This window comes from Netta rufina, assembly GCF_964035555.1.
Source record: "Netta rufina genome assembly, chromosome: 1".
NCBI classification, from domain to species: Eukaryota; Metazoa; Chordata; class Aves; order Anseriformes; family Anatidae; genus Netta; species Netta rufina.
This window is the reverse complement of record NC_140123.1, coordinates 163,832,289-163,854,514: the sequence shown is the minus strand read 5'-3', so window position 1 is coordinate 163,854,514 and position 22,226 is coordinate 163,832,289. Positions and strand designations below refer to the sequence as shown.

Here is a 22,226-nt window from a genome sequence, read left to right as displayed (position 1 = left end):
TGCTTTAAGAACATAGGTTTTCACCAAAAAGGAATTGAACACAAGCATCTGTTTTGAAGAAAGTAATTCTCTGCATTCCAAATGTTATCAGGGATAAAACATTGTATTGTAGTAACCACAAAATAGACAGACAGCTCAACAGCAAATGCTAAATGCTGTATAAACACAGAGATGACTATGTAACAGGATGCTTTTTCTGTAAAGAACATCTCAAATTAATAAGGCTAGACAAATTTATAACGTTCCAGCTTGTGAAAGGCTGGCATCACTGGTGGTATTTCTCATTTGCAGATTTGTATACCTTTTGGTATGTTTGCTGTGGGATCTTGACCTGAAACAAATGGAAAATGGTAAATCAATTTTTCTTACAGAGTCTTATTATCAAATATAAAGTACAGTTCAGTAATAAGTCAGACTAGTTGAGCCTTTACTGTATTTATCATTTTACTAACAAAAAAAGTTAAAGGCCATTTATTTTAAGTTAACATCTTTGCAACACATTTATCAGGAAATAGATCCCCCAACAACTCTGTTCTGTGCTTTTTTTGTGTGTGTGTGTGTGTGTGCATGTGTATGGGGATAAGGGCATCTACTCTGCTTTTTAATTCACACCCCTTCAAGAAGAAAAGCTTACTGTTAAATAGAGCCAGTACTCCCTTATTTCTTGTAAGACACATTGTCAGACTGCAATAGATTTCAAAATATTCATTACTAGCTTCTGAAGACAGTATGTCAAGAGAACTGCAGTTCAGGTCCCATTCGACCCTACCCTCACAAAGCCTGGAAACAACAGTCTATTTTCATAGAAAAACAGCAAATTACTTTGCTTAGTCAATGCTATTCAACAATTCCCAATAAGGAAAAAAGTTAACACCTGTCAGATCTAAAAACAAGGTACATACCTGAGAAACATATCGCATGTAAAAGGCATTTGTTCAAGTTTTGTTCAAGTGTGTAGAGACAACAATATTTGTAGATTTTAAAGAAAAGGCTTTCTATAAAAATAATTTAGGTTTTAAGTGAATTAAAAGTATTGAATGAGTTAAACATTTAAGTTTCCAAGGAAGGGAAAATCATGATTCTGCAGATTTACAAAAAACAAACGTTCATGAAGGATACTGTTGTTTTTCTATTAAACTTATATAGGACATTATGTAAATGCAATTGAAGTAGATCCCTACCTTCTCAGTTTCTCCCTTTCTTCTCTTTCCCTCTCCTCTCTACGTTTCAGACGCTCCTGGTTTCGTTTTTCCTGTTTATCAGCCACAATCCTCTAAAAGAAAAGGAATGTATTCATTAAGTTACACTTCAAAATTTCTCAAATGAAGGTGTAAAAGCTATAAAAAATCTAGACAGTTAATATTCAGTTCTTTCCCTTGTATATATTTCTCCCTCTCTCTTCCTCAGTGTATATATATGTATTTTTTTCAAGAAACACAAGTTATTGCAGAAGAGCTGCAGCAAATACGTGGGTGTTACACCAAGACCTGAAAGATGTAAACTTACATTAAGTTTTTCATGAAGGGGAATTCAGAGCAGTAAGTCATGAAGTCATGTCTTAACGTGAAAGTTTCCATGCCAAACCTATCATATTTTGGCTACTGGGGAAGGGTAGAAGGGAATTAGAAGAGGGATGTAGTTAGGAATTGTATTAATTCCCTCAGCCATCCTTTGAAATAAAGAAACTCCTAGTCTTAAAGGACTTGGTTGGGCTGATACCTAGTTTTGAGGCTACTTGTTTCTGTGTTGTGAACAGTACACATAGAATTAGAAAGGATGCTTCAGCTGATAGCCCCCAGGTTGAACTCACTACTACTGGGGACAAGGCACGCTCAGTAGAGGGCCCTCAGATATGGAACTCACAACTGGAGATCTGGCCAAACCCAAGTCTCGCCACCTTCTGGACATGATGAAAGAAATTCAACTCTTTGTAAAGACCTTCTTCTGAGATGTGGAATTGCCCCAGCAGCATCTTGATTAGATCTCTGAGGAGAGCTCTGAGGAAGGAGGGGATAATTATTGTTTTCTTTTTTGTTAGGAGAAGTACTTCAAAAGATTATTTTATTGATGCTTTGGGAATGTGACATAATTATCCATGCATATTTTTTTCCAAAGGTTGTAAATAATCAGTTAATTAGCCCCTTTATTTCAAATTATCTCTCTACTTCCTTGCACAGTATCAGTAGTTTAACTACAAGCAAGGTTTCTTCTTCAAGTGAATCTGCATAATTTCATGTAGGGATGAGAGGAAATGCACATGATCTCCTCTAGGTATCTAAGGCTCGAATTACAACAACTGTATTTAGGAGCCTAAATTGCCAATATAGTTAACAGAAAGAGTTGAGCTTTCCAAAGGGTAAGTCACAGTATCCATGCAAGACAGCTGGAATATTATGAGTATCAAGCCAATTCACTCAAATTCAGCAGCAACACTCCTTGCTTTAGGGCTTCAATTCATTTGATCATTCTCTTTAGTGACTGCTATAGTAACATGCTTAATTGCGCCTTAAAGTCCATAATTTGCATATTAAAATCATAAATGGCATAAGCTTCCAAGTCCATCCTCTTGAATACCAAAAGTCTGGAATATAATTCCAGTAAGTTTTTCTTCAAGCATATGATTTCCGATTGAGGTAGCGTTTTTTAAGAAAATATTCCAACTGGATTCAAAACTTCAAGCTATGGAGAACATGCAACCTCCCTGTAACAATTATTTTAACAGTTAGCCTCACTTCAAGATATACACCTTTTACGATTTTGACTGTGGATAGCTACAGCCTTGAGTTGTTGGAACTCATTTCACCTATTGTTAGTCAAGCTTAAAAGCTGTGATAACCACTCAAAGAACCATTGTTGGTGCCTATGAAATGATTTGTCTGGATAAAATAAACGAGTTTCTGTAGTCTTTCACCATACAGCAGGCTGTTGAAGCTCCAAACATTTCTGTAGATCTTTTTGGAATCCTTTGCTATGAATTACTGTCCTCTTTATGCACGTGCTCTTTAATGGTACCCAAACTGAGCACAGCATATCAACAACAGCCCTATTAACATTTTATTCCTAATTAAGTAAAATATCACTCCCTTAGGGTCACATGTTCTTGTATTTTCAAGAGTCTCATTATTACTTTCATCCAATAAACTGGCTTAAGGTAAAGTTCATTTGTCTATCTCCCAAGTCTTCCAAGACACAGACACTTCCAGCAACACTAATTCAGAATGCAGTTCTCCATTTGACAAGTGGAATTGCACTCTTTGTTCCCAAGATGCATTACTATGAACTGGTGTTTTAATACAACTAGTCCAAGTGAGGCCATCTTATCACATTATCTAGGCAATTGGTATTAGATTAACACGTTCGGTGTTTATAGACGAATTATCTCAAAAGCTAATGAAAAAAATCACACAGCCAGAGATTCCATTAAGACTGCCTTATTAAGTAGGAGCACACGCACACACACGAAATAGAAGAATGATTTACCCTGAGTTCCTCAAGCTTCTCTCTTATTTCAATAAATCCTAAATGCAGCTTTCCTCCAAAGTGGTCAGCAAGACGTCGGTCATTGTCATGAAGACCAAGGTAGGCCGAACACACTTCACAAACCCGTAGCTTCTGCTGCTGAAAGCTAGAGGCAGGCATAGAATTTCTGTATACCTCCTAGGAAAAGCAAATTTGTTAGTCTTACTTCTCAATGTGCAAAAATACAAGAACAAACTTTTACCACGAGTATATTACTTTTGATGATAGAATTCAAAGCAAATCAGCACATCCTTTATTTAATTCACCCCATTCATAAATCAACCGTCTCATAAAGATGAAGTGCAGGTTCCTCATTTTGAAGATTGGATGTAGTAAAAACAGGATATTACCAAATGGTTTTGCATATTAAACAAAGTGGAGTGATCATCTTTATTTCAGATTATACTGCTTAGAACAACTTAGAATAACTTTCATAGAAAACACACTGAATACATGTTAACACAAAAATTACTATATGTTAACATATTATAAAAATATTAGACGTTTTCATTGTGAACGCAGTTTAAAACAAGAGAAATCTACCCACATTTTAGATGCTAATTAAACATCAAGTTACCTAAGCAAAATTTACCTACAAACACTCAGATGACAGACAAGCAAGACCGCCAGCAACCCCTCTGGTACCATTAAAGCAACTGCAGATGTTTGTTTCTATGAATTTAAGTATATTGGTGAAATATGATATGGAAAAAGCTCTTGACGAGATTTGCCACCTGAACATTACAACAAAGACTAATTTAACTTGCCTGATACACAAGCCATTGACTATCTTTCAATGAAAACAAACTTAGCAGGGTCTGAAATGGCTCCCCTTACTGAAGCTTTCCAATATGAGCCACACACCAACACACTTCAATGTGCAGTGGGGTTACCACGGCAAGCGTCACAACACCCAACAAAATGAGCAAGTCCGACACAGACAGACATGACTGTCATGTCCACAGATGTTACCAGCCAGCACAGCTAAACTAAGGTAAACACATCATCAGTGGAAGTTAGTATAATTTAATAGTAAAGGAGTGTATTTGAAGGTGGAAACTTCTCCCAAACAGGATGCCACAAAGCAAATTCCTTGGTTTATATAAAGCAGTTAGCTAAGGAAGTCCCAGTAGCTAAGGCATCTTGCACTACACAGTTACTGGCCAATTTAATTTGGGATACTGCCCTCTTTATCCCCCAAACCTTACACAATCAACTTACTTCAGCTTCTCTCTTCTTTACCCGTGCCTTCTCCACCTCATCCATTACTTTTTGAGATTCTTCCACATTTCCATCAGCTCCCAGCTGTTCCACTTTGGCCAGTAGTTTCCCAATTTCTTCATTCAATTCATGAACTCGTTCAGCCTTGAAAGAGAAAAAAAGGCTCAATGCGGGAAATGCTTTTAAGTTAATTATGGAAAAGAATCTGAACTAATACTGAGCTATTATTACACGCAAAATCTGTAGGGTGAAATTAAAGGAAGCACGCAGAGATAACCTCCCCATTTAAAAGGGAAACAGAATTGCCTCATGTCAAAACACACAGAGAAAGGCTGGGTTACCAAGACTATGTAGCAACTCCAGAGCATGATTTTGTTCAGAGATTTCAAATAATTCACGCTGCTGTCTTGCAAAATTAGTATTCATACAACCGTTCCTCCTGGCTTGTGCATGGATTTGAAGAAAAAATGATTTTTATTTTAATCAAAAAGTACAAGGATTACTAACATTTGTGTGGAATCCTATCACAGAGATTGAAGCTCTCTGAACTCAAGAATATCAAAGAGGTCTCTTCTCTGCCTTCTCCTCTCCCTGAGAAACAGGTTCTCCCTTAGAAACAGGTTTGAGGCAACTTTTTTTGCTTTTTACGTGTTTATTATAGAACTTATTTTTACCCTTCGTCAGCATGAATTCTCAGATTGGATAGTCTGCCAAAGTCTAAATTTGGTTCCTTAAAAAAACAAACCACCAAAAAACTCTTCAGCAGGTAGTTTTACATGCTTACTTTAGCTGCAACTTCAGCACTGATCTCTTCTTGGGTTTCTGCTAATCTTTTCTTAGCCACTTCTGTTCTCCTATCACAGTCTGCAATAAATGATTGCAGGTGGTCCATTGCCTGAAACATCAACAAGAACACCAATCAACATGGTAAAGAACATGACTTTTATTATCCTTAATAATTTCCTGGTTTAAGACTAACTTTTCAAAGTTTTTCTTAGTGAAATCTTTGTAAAACAAAAAACTAGCTGCTTACGGTATATAATCACATATATTAACATATGCTAACGTTTTAAAAACCAGTCTGCATACTGCCAAAATTCATTAAGTATTTGTAGAAACTTGGAAATGTATCTGTCTTAAGTCTTATTCCTGAAAAAGCAGCAGACATTTATAACATGTATTAAAATTCTTCAAAGGATAGTTAGGTTCACCTCATCCTGCCAATACATGCAGAACTGTAACATATTTTCCACTAGATTTTTTAGCTATTAATCATATTAACACCATGCCCCAACAACCACCCTCAATTTTCTATCCATACTGAAGACAGACTTCCTAGCTGGGAGTTTGGAACTGTATTACTCAAGCTATGGTGTACTGAAACATAGCATCTAATTTGTTATTCCCAAGAGAAAATGACACTTTATTAACAGATAGAGAATTTAAGACTCTCTTCAAAGCATACATGACATTTGCTTGATAATTGTTACCACGAAGACAGCGTACAGGTTTATGATAATTATTTTTGTGAAAGGGCATTAACAGTTCTACCTAGGAATGACTACCAATACAAACATAATACTCTCATATAATCATGAAGAGGCATGTAAACGTTCCCGTAACTGTAGAGGGATTTCTCTGCCCCCACTTACAAAGCTACTTCACATAAGTTCTCCTTCTTTGTGGACCAAAGCTTAACTTTTGTTGCTCAGTTTATCGCTCTAGGCACACAAATTATGCTTTCTCTCCACCAAGACAAGATACATACATCAAGCTCAAAGAAGAAATCTTGATCTTTGGATGCTATTTCATAGTCTGCCCTTAATGCCAGGTCATGCACCTTCAGACATTCTCCAAGGTCCATTCTCTGAAAAGAGACAGAGGGAAAGTAATATAATTTTTCAAAAGAGTTACAAGGAACAAAGTAAGCACGATTTCCTTTAATAGTCAAATATTCTGAAGAAAATCATCTTCTATATGGGAATAAAAGGACAGTTTTAAAAAGCTGCAAGACAATCCCAGATCTTTAATAAACACCTATGAATGATAAAAAAATATCTAGACAGAATGGAAAGTTTATCCTATCATGATGGCTATTTGCATTACAGAGTATCATTACTGTCCTGCAAAAGAGTTTTTTTTTTTTTTTTTTTTTTTTTTTTTTTAAACTTTCAGTAAAATATAAGGGACTGAAGTGGAACATCCTGTATTGAAATAAAGCAGCTTAGGAGAACCAAGGTCCTTGAAAATAATTGGCAATTAAATGGTCAAATGCTTGACCTGATCTATCTGCACACTCCATGTTCTTGCTGTAACAGTCGTCTGAAATAGTTGCAACCACATCATCACTGTAAGTGCTGTTTAAAAATCATTCTCAAAGCATATAAAGGTAGCCAAAAATCAAATCTATCCAAACGAAAGGGAAGAACAAACTAAAGTAAGTAGATTACATCATTAGCTTTTAATCTCACATAGAATACAGCTGAGGAGAGCACCCAGAATCTTACTAGGTATAACAAATACTTTTTTTTCAAATTGAATTTTGCAACTTGCATAGAAAAAGGAATTTTGATGAAATCAAAATTGTTTCCTGCAAGTTTGTTTGGTGATCAAGACAAAGTAATAAGCATATGACAAAAATCAATACATAATGGAAACAACATTAGAAAAAAAAGATAAATCAATGTGTGACTTTGTAGAGAGGGTATAATCACTGAAAGTGATTATTATTTGCTTCACTTAAAAACAATAGTTTCAGTTAGTTCTGTGCACTGCTCACTTAAGAAAAACTGGTCCTTTCTTAGCATTAAAAAAATAGAAGTTGAACTCTAGTAGAAAAAGCTCTCCTGTTGTAGTTCAGTAGCAGTTTTAGAACCAAAACTAACATAATTGATAATTTGTGTTTTTCCATAAAAAGATGAGTGTTACCTTGGAAACTGTTGGAAGTCACCTGTTATTTGAATATCTAACTTCAACGGGAAAGAAAAAGATTAGCTCTTTCCTTTGTAGCTACACAGAACCTCAGCAAATTTGTTAAGTGATGCAAGACCTGGAAGACCTAGAAGCTGAGCGATACATCATGTCTAATTTCCAAGTCATTAGATGCTAACATTACTGCATTCTTTCAGAAAAGTATTTCACTACCATGAAAGCAGTATGAAAGAACATTTTATAACTATCTAAAAATTAAGACACCCAAGAATACTCCTAAAATTGGGAAAAGCTTGTCTATGTCAATTCATCACTTGACTTTCAGAACTTAAATACCGTATGTAAGTGCAAGGCCAATCCTGTTTTATGTCAAACCCACCACTCTCAAATGCATAGATGAAGCTAGTGACACTAAGAAATCTGTACACAAAGCCTGAAAGAGATTCATCACACCATCCAAAAAATGCTATTTCAATATGAAAGCTACATACAGACTAAGTATGTGATATATAATTTCTTCCATTACACCCTAAAAAACGAGAATTCACGTGACACTACCATGACATACTTTGTGCTGACTTTATGATTTGGAATGGATTTGACCTCTTCAAATCAGTCTATTTCCTGATTTCTCTTTAGTCCAACTTGTAAATCCATAGCTCAAGAGAATGGAAGTTACTTTGAGCCAGCATTTCTGCTGAAAAAAAATTCTACTCTTCCTTTATCACTGTGCTGTGCCTCCCTGTGCTAACACATGTGCCTGAACAACTGCACAGGTTCAGGGTACTGACTGGGCAAAATGTAGCTTAGCAAGCCAAGAATAGAGAATTTTTCAGCAGTGTATCTCTATCCAATTTGTTATGCAGCTATACAGACATGCTGACATTACGTAGGGGGAAGTGTAATAGTGGACTTGAGCAGCTTGGATCTCTTAACAGTACCAAGATTACACTTCACAAACTCTTGAATAATTCAGTAATATTAGCTGCAATTTTCTGGGGGTGGAGGAGAGGTGATGTAGGATTTGTTATTGTTAGATAATGGCCCAGGTTAGAAGAAAGGAAGCATTGGATCCCTTCTACCTCTCTGCTCCAGCTTGGAGCACAGTCATACAAATACTCACATGGCTAACAGACAGCGAGCAACAAGAAGTACGTACAAGAGAAACAGCCTCCTTTTCATTAGCTTTGCTGCTAAAAAAATCATGTCATTGTTGGAATCATTCCTTTGCGCACTCAGTACTAGTCTTGACTAACCCTTTGAAAGTAACTTAACAGAAGTATTACTACTGTTTGTCTTAAATACTCTATTAGCAAAACGAAGTTTTGAGAGATAAAAAAAGTTTAAAAACTTAACCCAGCTTGTACATTACAATGATCAGGCTAAAAAGCACTTTGCTGATATACGGTAAGGAATATTTGGCAAAGAGGATTCATCTTGGGGATGATTTATTACTGTCAAAAGTCTACTTTGGATCAGGATTGCCAAGGACCTTGATAACCACAGAGAAACTCATAATGTAGTTTGGCTAATATGGTTATCTGCATAGTAGATGGACAGCTGATGGAAATGGCCAGAAAATACTGGAAGACATTTTCTTTTTCCACATGTCCATGTTGCAATCTGGTGCCAAGCCATGCCCTTCCTCAAAGGCAAAGAGCATGCACTGGTAGCCAGCCAGTTAAGATCAGTGGTATTTGAAACAGAAGGTGGCTTTAAGACAGCCTAATGTTCAGACACTGAGTTACTGTGGAAGGCTTAAAAAGAATGCACATAAACTTTGTCTTTCATTGCTCACACAATGATTTTCAGACAGACTTACGCTACTTAAAGTGATTTACAGGAGTCCCAATGAGCAAAGCAAACAAAGCAAGGGGCGAACAACAAAGCCCCCAGACTAGACAAAATTAAAGTTTATTGAATACATGAAGCCATATATACCTTAGGGCTTTTTGCAGCTATGCGTTTTTACTGAAGAAAAAAACAGAAACATATTCTCCAGGTATGTGGGGATTTATTACAGGCAAAAGCTATTGCTTAAGTTTAGTCTAGAAAATAGTCTAGGCAACTACATAGGGGTATCATTAGCAGTCTGCTTTTGCAGAGCTTTGCTTAAGAAACAACTGTCTGCTACTTAACGTGATAATCATTTGCTGTAACAATTTCTTCTTCTTTTAACCACTGTTAAATGAACAATTAAAGATATTTGCTTTCCCAGAGCTGAGATTTAGACAACTCATCTTTCATCCCAACAAATCTCATATTGAAATGATTCAGAAATCATTTCTGTTGTTCCATCTGTGAAAGACAGAGAGAATGCCTTTGGTGTTAATACAGAAAAAAAGCTGGCTTACTGCTGATGCTTAGCTCTGCATCAATCAAATCAGGTGCAGAAAAAAGATCATCACCCAAGTTCACCACGAACAGACAAGGAAGAGGTGGTCCAGGATGTAGGCAGCACAGAAACTCAAAAAAGAGCTCAACTGAAAAAAACAACAACCCATGCACTCAAAGTTGCTGACATTAGTAACTGAATCAGACTAAACTATCAGATATGATGCTGTTTCTGGAAACATGAAACTAAGGTTTTCTTTTTCAGGTCTTGAGCAACCTACAGGAAAAATCTCATTTTGGTGCTTTTACAAATACTATATGTTCCTTTGACATCCAAGATTAGATTACTGAATGCACGCAACATGGGCTACAAGAAGAGCACAGAAAAGCCAAAGCTACTTAAAATGCAGATGTTGATGCCAAGTGTGACATAGTGGTACATACTATCAATGCTTCTAAAACCAGCATGCACCTTTGATAGGCTTTGACAGATGACAGTCTGGACAGAGCTTCTGTAGAGAATTCTTCCCAGCTAAAAAGATATCCATACCAAAGCAGCAAGAGAGTTTTTTTGTTTATGAAATTATGACATGATTGGAAAAATTAAGTTGTCTGGAGGAACCAGATCTCTCCCTTTATCAAATTGTCAGGGCAGCTATCAAGAACACCCTCGTCAAGGCAGAACAAGAACATCCTTGCTACAGTCAAAAAGATGCAGATATTCTTTGCTGAGATCTTCCTCATCATGGAATTCACTTCTCATCTGCAGAAACAGTTTTGTTTTTGACAGATTTACAGACCTGCCACAAAGCCTATCCCTTTTTGAAAGCACCACAGACTCAGAAGAGGAAGTTTGGGGACGATGCATGACTGAAGTCCTCACACTTCATTAACTGCATTAATTTTTGAAGGACTTCACTGCTAGGAAATAAATACTGAGCTGAAAAGAGGCAGATAAATAGTGAATTAATGGGTATTAAAGTCCTTAGCAAACACTGAATATTCCAGGTATCTTCAGAATTATAATACTTCTTTAAAGACCTCCCTACCTTTAATCCTACTTTTCTTTCTGAAGACTTCAATGACTTAGAATAGATCTTCACTGAAAGACAAAGCTAGCAGCAGTATTCCTCGCTTGTAAAGGAGATATTTTAGTGTTTCCATAGCATTGTTTTATAGCCTGATTTTATATTAACATTGAATCAAGATAACCATATAGAAGAGTTAAAAAAAAAAAAACAAAAAAAAAACCTTTCATCCAGACATATTAAGCCCATTAAAATAGAACGTGCATTCAATTCACTTTAGTAGCACTAGTCAAAGAAATTAAGAGTATGTCTGAAGGGACTGATGTGACCACTTGCTGTCACAACAAAGCACTTCAAAATTCATCACCACTGGGCTGAAGACTATGAATTGAGGTGGCTTACTCAAGGCTAATTTAATTTGATTTGCAAAGCCTAAAGCAATTTACATGATTACATCAGACCTAAACTGAAACACTGATACCCTCCAGCAGAATGCCTACTTTCTGCAACACTGCAGGATATAATCACATCCGCACAGCTAAATTCTGCATGGAAGCAGTTCCACTGAGCCAGTGGAACTACTAGCAAAGAAATCAATTCCAGACTACGACACCTAAATGCAAATACTTAAATGCACCCATCTGCAGGTGTGTGAACTATCCAAACTGCTCTTCCACAGTAAAAAGGGATCTAGACAGTACAGTCAGTGAGCCTTGATGGATTTAGCCTACCTTGAGAGAAACACCCAGTGGAGATGAACTGAACCTCTCCTCCAGGCTCCATTGCCTAGATCCCCTCTGATTCCAATGCAAGCTTAGACAACTAGCTCCTCTAATGAAACCTAAATTTAGATGTCTTTATCTGGAGCCGAATTCCACCCCTAATAAGCTTAATTTTAATCATGTATTAAGGTAAGTTGCTAAACCAAGGTCTCAGTTAATACCGTTTTAGTCAGCACAAGTCCTGAAGAGCTGAGTGAAATAAATTCATGAGCACTAAATGATACACTTAAGTGCAAGACTGTGCTGATAACATAATGAGGTCTGTATACACAAAATGCAAAAAGCAATGTTCCTCAAATGCAGAGAAATACAAAAAAGAGATAAAGCTCATCCTCCCTGTGGAAAAAAGTTTCTCAACCGCACTTTGCAAGACCATACAAAATATTTGTTACATTTTCTTTTCAACAGGGAAATACAATCAAGCTAATAAGAAAGATAGATTACTGCAAAAGCATTGATCTGTTTGGGCTCTTCAAAGGTAGCTAGCAGGTTACTGTAAATACTTAGGACATTACTAGTTTTAACTTTACTGAAGGCATTTGCCTTAAATCTTACCACACTAACCTTTTCGCTAGTACTCAGCTAGCTAGTCCTTTAAAACATACAGAGAAAACACGTTCTTATCTATTCTGTAAAACTTGCAGAGACAGCACAGTGATTCTATCCAAAGAACGTTGCTTAAGAGGTTCACATCATTAAAAGGGAGTCATCTGATTCCTACAGATGTAGCTTCAGTCCTAATCTCATAATGCACACACACATATAGATATAAAAAAATATTTTTGTATTGATGATGAAAGTCATAAAACAGTTTGAAAAAAAAAAAAACGCAAACCTGAGTGTCATCATTTATTAAGGATAAAAAAATGAAGCATTAAACCTTTAAGAGGAAAAAAATGAAATTAAAATTAAGTGGCAATGATTTACTGTGTCCTAAAAGACTAAGAGTAGCTAAAACTTAAAGACTTATAAATCTATCTTCGTAAAATTCTCCAATTGAAATTAATGAGCAAACCCTTAAACCACTGAATTACACGTGTGAACCAGTGACAGTGATCAACTTCACAGAGCAGAACACCAAAACATTAAAAAGTCAGTTAAAAACAAAAGCTTTAGTGAGAGGTACTGTCAAAGGCAAGTTCTGAAGAGACACTGCTTTACAACCTTGAATACAAAGCAATTTCTGTGATCTTACTAGTTTAGTATGTGCCTCACACAAACTCCAAATACAGGTAGTCACAGAGCACAATACTTTCAGAACTATGATTTTAACTTACAACAGCCTCCACAAGTGTATTCTTCGTTTACATTTTTGTTGTTAGGACTCACTATTCTATCTATATCTTCCATTGTCCATCACTTCCACTGTCCTTAGAAACAGATGACAAAAGGAAAAACAAATATCTTCTCCATCTCTCTGTAAGGAGTAACAAAAATCATCCCCTGTGGGCATTGATATACCTCTGACAATTTGACTTAAGAGTTTTCAAGTCTACAAAACCAGAAAGCTAGTAGTACAAAAACATGTCCCTAAAAAAATTAAATACTTTGAAATACCAATGTAAACAAAACCTTCTGACTTAAGTATGTAGCCACTTAAACTCATCAGCAGGCAACTAGACAAGACTACCCTTTATAAAGGTGGAAGAAAAAGGTAACTCATACAGAAGAGACGTTCTGGTGGCAAAGCACCTGGAATCAAATTTCAAAATGCAGTTAGCTCTTATGGCTTTACAGCTTAAGTCAAATATTTAGGCTTCTATTAATGACAAATTTACCATAACAAGCTACTCCAAGGAAGCAAGACAGAGAAGTGCAAAAGAAAGTTGTAAGAAGCAAGAATCTGCATTATTGCCAACGTAGACATTGGGAATCTCCTAGTAAAAAAAGTCAAAATTCAAACCTTTAGTAATTTTCCAGAAATGTTTCTGATGTTAACCAAGAGTTAAATGTGATCAAAGAAGCTTGAGGAAAATAAACTATCACAAATGTTCTTAAGAAATCCAGAAATAACAGAAGATTTCATGCAGTATTCTTAAAAATAAAGAGACAACACTTGATCTAAAGAAAGAAGAGACGATGCATGCAAAAATACAGACAACACAGAGTAAGTTTCCAATCTCCTAAGAAAAGTGTGTGTGCACTACTGTTGTTGATACATACTGCAGTCTGGGGAACACGATTTTATCATCAAGGGAAATCAGCACTCTTTTCCTTGGTGGAGTTTTGGGTATTTGGCCATTAAGGAAAAGAACACACTGAAGTAACAGAGCTTACTCATTACAGTTATTTCATTTGTCTCATGTATCTGTGAATGTCTTCCCTGAGTGCTGTTCAAAGAGTGGGTGGATTGGAGTAGTACAGAAATCTGCATTTTGCAAATGGGAACAGTAATATGCAACTCACAGGAAGGCAGACAATCTTACGACAGTTTAAAAAAATGGCAATTTGTGCCCATTATACTGATAATGCAGTCAGCAAAGAGATTTAACTTTATAAAACGGCTCAACAGAACTTTTTTCTTTTTTGAGAAGCGTAAGATTCTGGCTTTGAACTAAAAGCTGCTCAATACTCATCACCTACACTTGAACACTAAGATGCATCAAAATCTTCCTATCAAAACTTAGGAGAAAACTCCACATTTATTTTCCAGATCAACAATAAACTGTTCAGACAAACTACATGTTTTTTGCCTTTTTAAGAGCTGTGTGATTAAGACAGAAGGTGTATTTCCTCAGACCCATGACTAGGTGAACAGCAGAACATTGGATAGGTCATGTAAAACCTGTCTCTTAAAAGTCCCTTTCCACTACTCCCACTTAAAGCATTAAGTCAGTCACTTTTTCTGGAACCAGAATTACATCATGGAACACGTTTTGTCGTCTGATGACTAACTGCATCATGAGGAAGAAAGTAAGTTATGGAAATTCACTGCATAAATTGTTTAGTTTAATACTCCAAGAGCAGCAGCAGAAGAATCCAGTAGAAGATGGAAAAGACCTTTCAGCAAGAACTAACAGACTCAGTAGACAGGCCCAACCTACAGGAATGGGTTTGCACCTTAAGAGGTGTTTTTGCATGATACATAGAGCTTTCGTAATTATAAACATCTCTTACTTGCTGATGACAGCCATTCTGGGAATCTTTGCTTATACAGATTACACCAAAATAAAAAGCTGTTTAATTAACCTTTTAACAGTAACGTCTTGCGAATTCTGAACTATGACTTCATACGTTTTTATAGCACACATTTATGTCCCCTATCTTCCCCCAGCAGTAAGCTCTTCTGATCATTGCAAGAAGACCAAAACACCAGACAACATAATAGATGGGGAAGACACCTTCTCTCCCTTTCCCCATTTTGTTTGGGCAGTAACACAGATATAAGTTGAACAATAAAACCACACATGCAATGATACACAAAGCATTGTCATCAAATTGTCGTCACTTACAATGCACTATCTTTAGTATGAATTATCTTCACTGAATACCAAATATCTCATGCACTTCAAGAAGCCTGAATTTTGGTATAAGAGATCTCTGCTATAAAGAAAAAAAAATGTCTTTAAGAATGGGGAAAAAATAACTTAGAAAGCTAGCAGACTTATAAAGGAGCTCAACAAGAAGGCCTTTTCTATCCCACTGCCTTTTTTATTAAGACAAATACTAAGTTCTCTAGTTCAGTTCTAGTATTTAGTTTGCTTCTTTATGTGCTATTTAACAAATATAGTTTTGCCTGCTTTTCTAGGGATTCTTCAGAGGTGGGAAGGATGGGCTGTACCTATAGGTCTGTCAGTACAAGAAGAGCCTAAATTAGTAAAACATAGTGTGGGCATGAATGTTTGAAGCCTTTTGAATAACCAGAAGTGTTGTGGTAATGTAAAAATCACATCTATTTGTGAAGAGCATTAAAGGAGAGATAACAAGTAAATCAGTTACCAAGACTACATATTTCAGTTTTTCATTTTGCAAATGGACTTTAGTCTGTATTTCATTAAAGGCTTCGATCAAGTCAGTCACTTGGAAGGATTAGGCACAGAAAACCAATAATGCCTCAAATAATCCTTAAGACATGCTTTTCTAGTACTTACTTTCCCCTCTGTCACAGGACAAGAAAACATGCCAATGTGAATGAGAAAAGCTACTCAAGTACTACATTAAGAATGGGAGGCACATGAGACTCTGCGTATCATCATACTACATCTCTCTACTGTTAATTTCTCTACCATCACAGAACATTAGGTTAAAATTCTTCAACATTTAGTAACAGCCATGGTAGAAAAAGGAACTTAGCTAAGCATTACAAAAGGGGGGAAGACTCCAAGCAACCCCACTGGATTTTCACAAAGAAAAAAATATATATTGCTATACAGCAAGTTCCTGTGCATATTTTAAGGTAACTGCTTACATGAACATCCTTTTTCCATAATCAACGCAATACAACTTGCCTTCCTTTCACAAAGGATAAGCTACCTTAATCAGGCACCACAAAGTCAAGCACCAGTGTAATGAAAAAGCTACTGGCATGTGCCAAAGCCCTTTGTTTGCTATATTCAGGCATAGGAGCTTCTGATATAGAGTACTCAAAAATCCAAGCCAAGCAAATGAATTTATTAATATGCCATAAATGGCCATTTTCCAAATTGCTGTAGAATTTGTAAAAATGGGACAGTAACAGGATGTTGTACACTGTGTCTCTTAGGTTCAATATATCTCAGCTGCTGGGAATATAATTATTTGAACTTTCAACCGCTTTCACAAAAATATATCTGAAGAAAAATCACTATACAAGTATTTGTGTGGGATACTTTCTCAGTACAACAGGAAGTTTTAGGAAATTAACTTTATAATTTACATGTTTATATGGAATTTTAGAGGAGTATTTCTGTTAGTTACAATGGTACCAGTGTTAAAACACAGCTACAGCATAATGAGTATCTTCATGTATTTTAGACTTTATACATTATAGCAAACAATAATGAATTTCTATGTAATGATTAGCATACAGAACAGAAAACAAAAAAAGCCTTTGTGATGATGTTTTACATAAAAGTTGGTACAAATGCTATCAGAGAGCACTAGACATGTATTTACTGAAAAACACGATGTTAACAGAGATATTACAAAGAATAAGTGTAATTCTATTCCTCCGTTACTATCCGAATAAAACAGTATTTAGCTACGTACAGTTCCAGAGAGGACATCATGAGGGCAGCAGTTGAGAAGGTGACTCTTGCACACTCTGTCATCACTGAATTTGATTCTCTGGCGGGTCGTGTCACCTGCAATATAGAAATCAACGTATTTCAGGTTAGAAATCTGAAGAAGCCAAGTATGTTATGCAAGTTACATGCAAAGCTTTAACACTACCCTGTCACACAGTGAAGGCCTATGGAAACTAGAACTTAAAACACTGTATGCTTCTTTGCCAAATAAAACCAAAACCAAATACATATTTTAATGCTCTACAATGCTATTTAAAAATCCTCTCATACTTCCGCTTCAAAAATGCAGCATGAGAAGTGCTTGAAACCAGAAAGAGAATATTTGTTTAAAAACACTTTGCTACAACAGCATTTATTAAATGAGCTATATAATGCTCTATTCAGATTTTGCATGAAATAGTGATGTATTTGTATGCAACAATTAGCAAATAAAAGCAGCCTCAAAGAAAATGAAACACGGTGAGTCTTCACTGAATCCCACCTGATACTCATTTTATTGTTTTGCTCTTTGAAGCAAAGCACCCTCTTACTTCTGATGGGAGTAGCATAAAGAGTTGGCAGAAGAATGAATTTAAATGCTTACAAACCTGAAAAAAGTCAGTCAAACATATGGACTTTGCCTACGTGCAAAGTTATTTTACAGATGCTTGTATGTAACCGTCTCGTAAACCGTATTTTTTTCTACATGCTGTTTGTTGGGATGGGAACATCTTAATTGCATCTTCATCATGGCAGGTTGTAGTTCCCGCATCAGCAGAAGCATCAACCTGCCCACACACTGAGGGCCAATTGAAAGTTTAAATGACCCCATCTGGGAGCAAGACCTGAAGTCTTCAGATCAAAGTGACCAGCTGGTATTTTGGGGGTGAGGGAGGGAATGGGTTTTCCTTCAAGTCATAATGTCATTGTCACTTTTTGAGATTCAGAAGAGAGATTGCTGCTATGGCTCTCTTGCTGTTGAGACACAGGCATGATAAAACCTTAATCTCTCTCAGTATTTATCTATTATACATGAAAATTAACAACTTGTTAATATCTTTAATCATCGAAAACCTACTGGTGAATTACTGAAGCAAGAAGGGCTGCTGGAGGAAAAAAGACGTATAATGAGTTTAGATAGCAACCTTTTCCATTTCATCAAGTATTTTAAAGAGTGCAGATACATTTTGCTGTTTTTATGGCTTCATGATTGGAAATGCTGAGAATTTTGAATCTATGATACGATTCAAGAAGCCCAATTCATTACTTAGGTAATTACAACATAATAAAAATACATATTCAAGCCTTTCTTACTATTATGTAATTGCATTTTTAAAATATCAGCTCTATGCATAGGATGCTAATATAGAACATTTTCAGATGGGCCAAGTTCCAGATTATTAAGCAAACAAAAATTTCCAAGAATACCACATCCTTAATATGCCAGCAGAATGCAACATTTAAACCCAGTAATCCACAGGCTGAAGACAGCTTCAAAGCAGTTCAACAATAGGTTTTCTAGAAATAAAGCTTACCGTTCACTGTTATTTACACTACTAAAAAATTAAGCAATCCCTTCATAATCACGCCTGCTACTGCAGTAAAGAGTTTTGAGTTTTGTTTTGCTTTTTAGGAGGTGGATCCATATTTGTTTCTTTTTTTCCTTTTTCTTTTTTTAAACACATAACTGCGTTTGTTCCACATTCATTAACACATCTGAAAAGTTAGCGATAACTCACGGCTCGGCGAATGCGGGGCCTTTCTGACACTCCCTTGCAGATTGATGTAGGCAGGCAAAGATACATTGAACCTTTATAAATAAAACAAGGGGCCAGATTGTTCAGTTTGTATAGAATAATAGACTCTGCCAGCAATTTTAACACAGCATCTAGAAATACATGTTGACTGTAAAGATTCTTCTATATAAAGACAAATGAACAAAATCAAGAAAAGTATTTAAAAAAAAAAAAAAAAAAAAGACAGCTGATAGCCTAATAGCACTAACCCATCAGGAGTTAAGGAGTTATAAAGACTAGAAAATTGCCGAAAGACTTATATGGTTCCTTAGGTAAAGTTGGAAAGAATTATTTTCCCAGACATTACCTCAACATCAAGAGGTCATTCATTTTCTTCCTCCTAACGCAACTGGTGACTGACTCTACAGCTGCAATACCCTCTCTATTCCTCTAAGGGGCTAGACGATAATCACAATTAGCTAACTGGGACAAGATGACACAGAAAAAAATGGCAGCAGGAACTGAACAAATGACAGCCTTAAGGTGGTGTTCCACATTTGCGCTTTAACTGACAATCTTTTTGCATTGTGCCTTTGGTCTAGCACTTCAGAGTCTTGCAGAGAGGCTCCCACACACAGAACACCCAGATATTTACCTTTTCCTGTCTATAGATAGTGTTGTCACACATTCACATTTCTTTTTAAGCTACGGTGTTCCAGCAGGAAAGGCTTATCAAAAAGAAAAGGCACCGTGTCCTATGTTCTACCAATGACTGAATCCTGTGTCCCTCTTGGAGCCCATTCCAGAGTCTGACAGCCTCAGGAAAAAAAAGTGCTTTTACTTCTTCACGGGTTCTGTGGGCTCCAATGCTCCTAAAATAGCGCAGACATGTTGTCAGGGACAGAAGCTATGTTCTGCTGCTGATCTACAGATGAATCATCTTGAGGTGGCGATGGCCTCCGGGGCCTACACGGGCTGCTGAGTGGGGGAACAGCATCTACAGACCCACTCTGTGCCTGCCAGTCAGCCTTTCGCTGGAGGCTTGCGGATGCCTTCTAACAATTCAAACAACAGAGGCATGAACTTGACTGCTCCCAATCCCAGGACTTGGTTTAAGTGGTATGTCAGATAGCCAAGGTGGTACTTCTCCACATCAAACTACAGTCAAGTTGGTACACTCTTCGTGGCCACGCTACCAATTGAATGCTAAGGAATCTTTATGAGGACTTAGAAGAGGCTTTATATTTTCTGTAGAAAGAAAATAATACACCTGAGGACTAAGTAGGTGCAGTCATTTAAATTTTAAAAGTATCCTTAAACAGCTACAAAGAGGACACTCACCAATATGTCTGATCTTATTAAAAGTTCTATTTAATAGGTAAATCATTATGTTAGCTCAGAATAGCAACTTATTTAACCCAGCCTCTAAAGCACAGCAGAGTATTCAACTGCTTGATCTTTAGGGCTCACTCATTAAAGAAATCAAAGGAGGCAACATCCATTACCATAAGCCACTCCAATGTTTCTGATTAGATTTTCTCCATTAAAAAAAAAAAAATCATGTTTGATAAAATTTATATGGAAAAAAATATGTATTTTTTTTTCCCCTCAAGAAGTAGCAGCTTTAGTTTTACTCAAAGCATCTGGCCCAAACCACATTTCTACAAAGTATTACATTATATATATTATATACATATATAAAAATAAATAACGTAATACATCATAATACATCATCGTGTATTAAAAGGAAATTTCTACACTTACACGTTTTATGTTGAGATCTACAACATGCTGGAAGCAAATATCAGAGCACTGTATCTTACAGATGCCAGTGCTGGAGTCACCTTTCTAAAGGAGGTTTTCTAGTTCACGTTAAGTATGTTGATGACAAAATTGACATCAATATTCATACAGCTGATTAAGGAACATCCAGAGGCTAAGATCACAACATGCATTTGTGACTACAATCCACTCTAACTCCCAAGTCTAACCTATTAACAAGCCTCTACAATGTCATTCCCGGGTATTTTAATCACAAACCAGCAGAATGAGCATGTCTGTACTGACACTGCTTAGCATTAGCTGCACATCATTTATTTCACCCAGTATTTTTTCTTAAAACTCTCCTGTATCCTAACCTTCTCCCAACAACAATCCCAGCGCACTGATGAGATTACCATTTGGAAACCAAGCATAACCTCTCATCCTCAACAAGAGGTGCATGCCACGCAAAGACAACAACGTGCACGTTCATCTTCACACTGCTGACTTCCTGCATTAAGCTCCGTCAGCCAAAACCAGTTGGGTTTTCACTCAGATTTCTGAAGTCCCACCATTTTGGCGAGGGACTCTCAGAGCTTTATTCATGAACAGCTAACTGGGGGAGTATCAGGTTAAAGGCTGCATAGCAAATTTCATCAGCAAAACAAGCTTTGTTTAACAAGTACTCAGCATCTTTATTTAACTGAGGTTCATGCAGTCACAGAAGGTCCTGTTCCTACTGCAGACTGAATGGGCAGCTAATTCTGATTTACTGTCACCAGTGCCAGACACACCTTCACCATAACACTTCTAGTGTAACACATTTCTAAGCAGGATTTCTTCTGTTTTATGCTATGACTGAATTAATCCTTGTAAATGCTTAGTGCAATAAAACCATTTTTAGCTAATGAATTACAAGCAGAATGTAACAATGATATCCTATCAGGCAAGAATATGCCTGTTTGCATCTGAAGTGTCATTCTAAACAGTGTCCCAAAGCTATAGTAAAAAAAAAAAATAATAATAAACCTCAAATCCTTCACTGTTCTCCTTATTTTTAAGGGCTAAAGTACCAAAAACTTTACAATGAATCCAGCAAATACACGCAATTCACTGAACACAATCATTGCTCTTCAGGCCACCAAATCACTCCTGATTAACAAGTTATCTTTTCATGAAGTGCGTGTGTTGCTTCTATTTCTGAGTTGATATCAATTCCACGTTCTTGGTAGGTTTTGCAGAAATTCACACCCAAAGATACTGTTTTTCCACCTGTATTTTGGTGTTGATCCATATCTGAAAGACAAGCTCTCAGAGGAGGCTCCTGGCTCCCTAATCTGGCTCTCAGCCTGAAGCTACCCAAATGGCTAGCAGTCCTGCAGTAATGGCAACAACATACCAAACCCAAATGCACATGCTAACTTCCACCTCCATGTGCAAAATTTACAAAACCAGAAAACATAACCTATATACCCTTAAAATACCGGTCTCAACCCATTGTAAGTACTCATGCAAAAATATTTGCTGCACTTCTTGGTGGACAACACATCCATCTGTCACCTGCATGCCTGCTACAGCTGTACAGCTTCAAGGTGCTGAGAAGCTTTATCCTACCCTAGGGAGGCAAGACCCATAATGTTTCCCTCTCTGCTCCCCAAGATGGGAATGAAATACAAAGATAAATTCTGCTGAAGTGAAGGCACTACAGGC

At 36.7% G+C, this 22,226-nt stretch overlaps 1 protein-coding gene across 3 annotated transcripts in view; it reads right to left on the bottom strand.

Annotated features, from left to right (window-relative positions):
- Window positions 1-22,226, bottom strand: part of LOC311218667 (putative RNA-binding protein Luc7-like 2) — a 35,293-nt gene that overhangs the window by 6,694 nt on the left and 6,373 nt on the right. Inside the window, exons 3-9 of one of the 3 annotated variants that reach the window (XM_084301444.1) lie at window positions 17,003-17,080; window positions 6,509-6,607; window positions 5,525-5,635; window positions 4,741-4,884; window positions 3,481-3,657; window positions 1,182-1,273; window positions 302-331 (exon numbers count right to left, since the gene is read on the bottom strand). In XM_084301444.1, coding sequence (XP_084157570.1) covers window positions 302-331; window positions 1,182-1,273; window positions 3,481-3,657; window positions 4,741-4,884; window positions 5,525-5,635; window positions 6,509-6,607; window positions 17,003-17,080 — 731 coding nt within the window. Of the gene's footprint in view, window positions 1-301; window positions 332-1,181; window positions 1,274-3,480; window positions 3,658-4,740; window positions 4,885-5,524; window positions 5,636-6,508; window positions 6,608-17,002; window positions 17,098-22,226 lie in introns of all 3 variants that reach the window. The other 2 variants (XM_084301442.1, XM_084301443.1) reach the window with 2 other exon arrangements.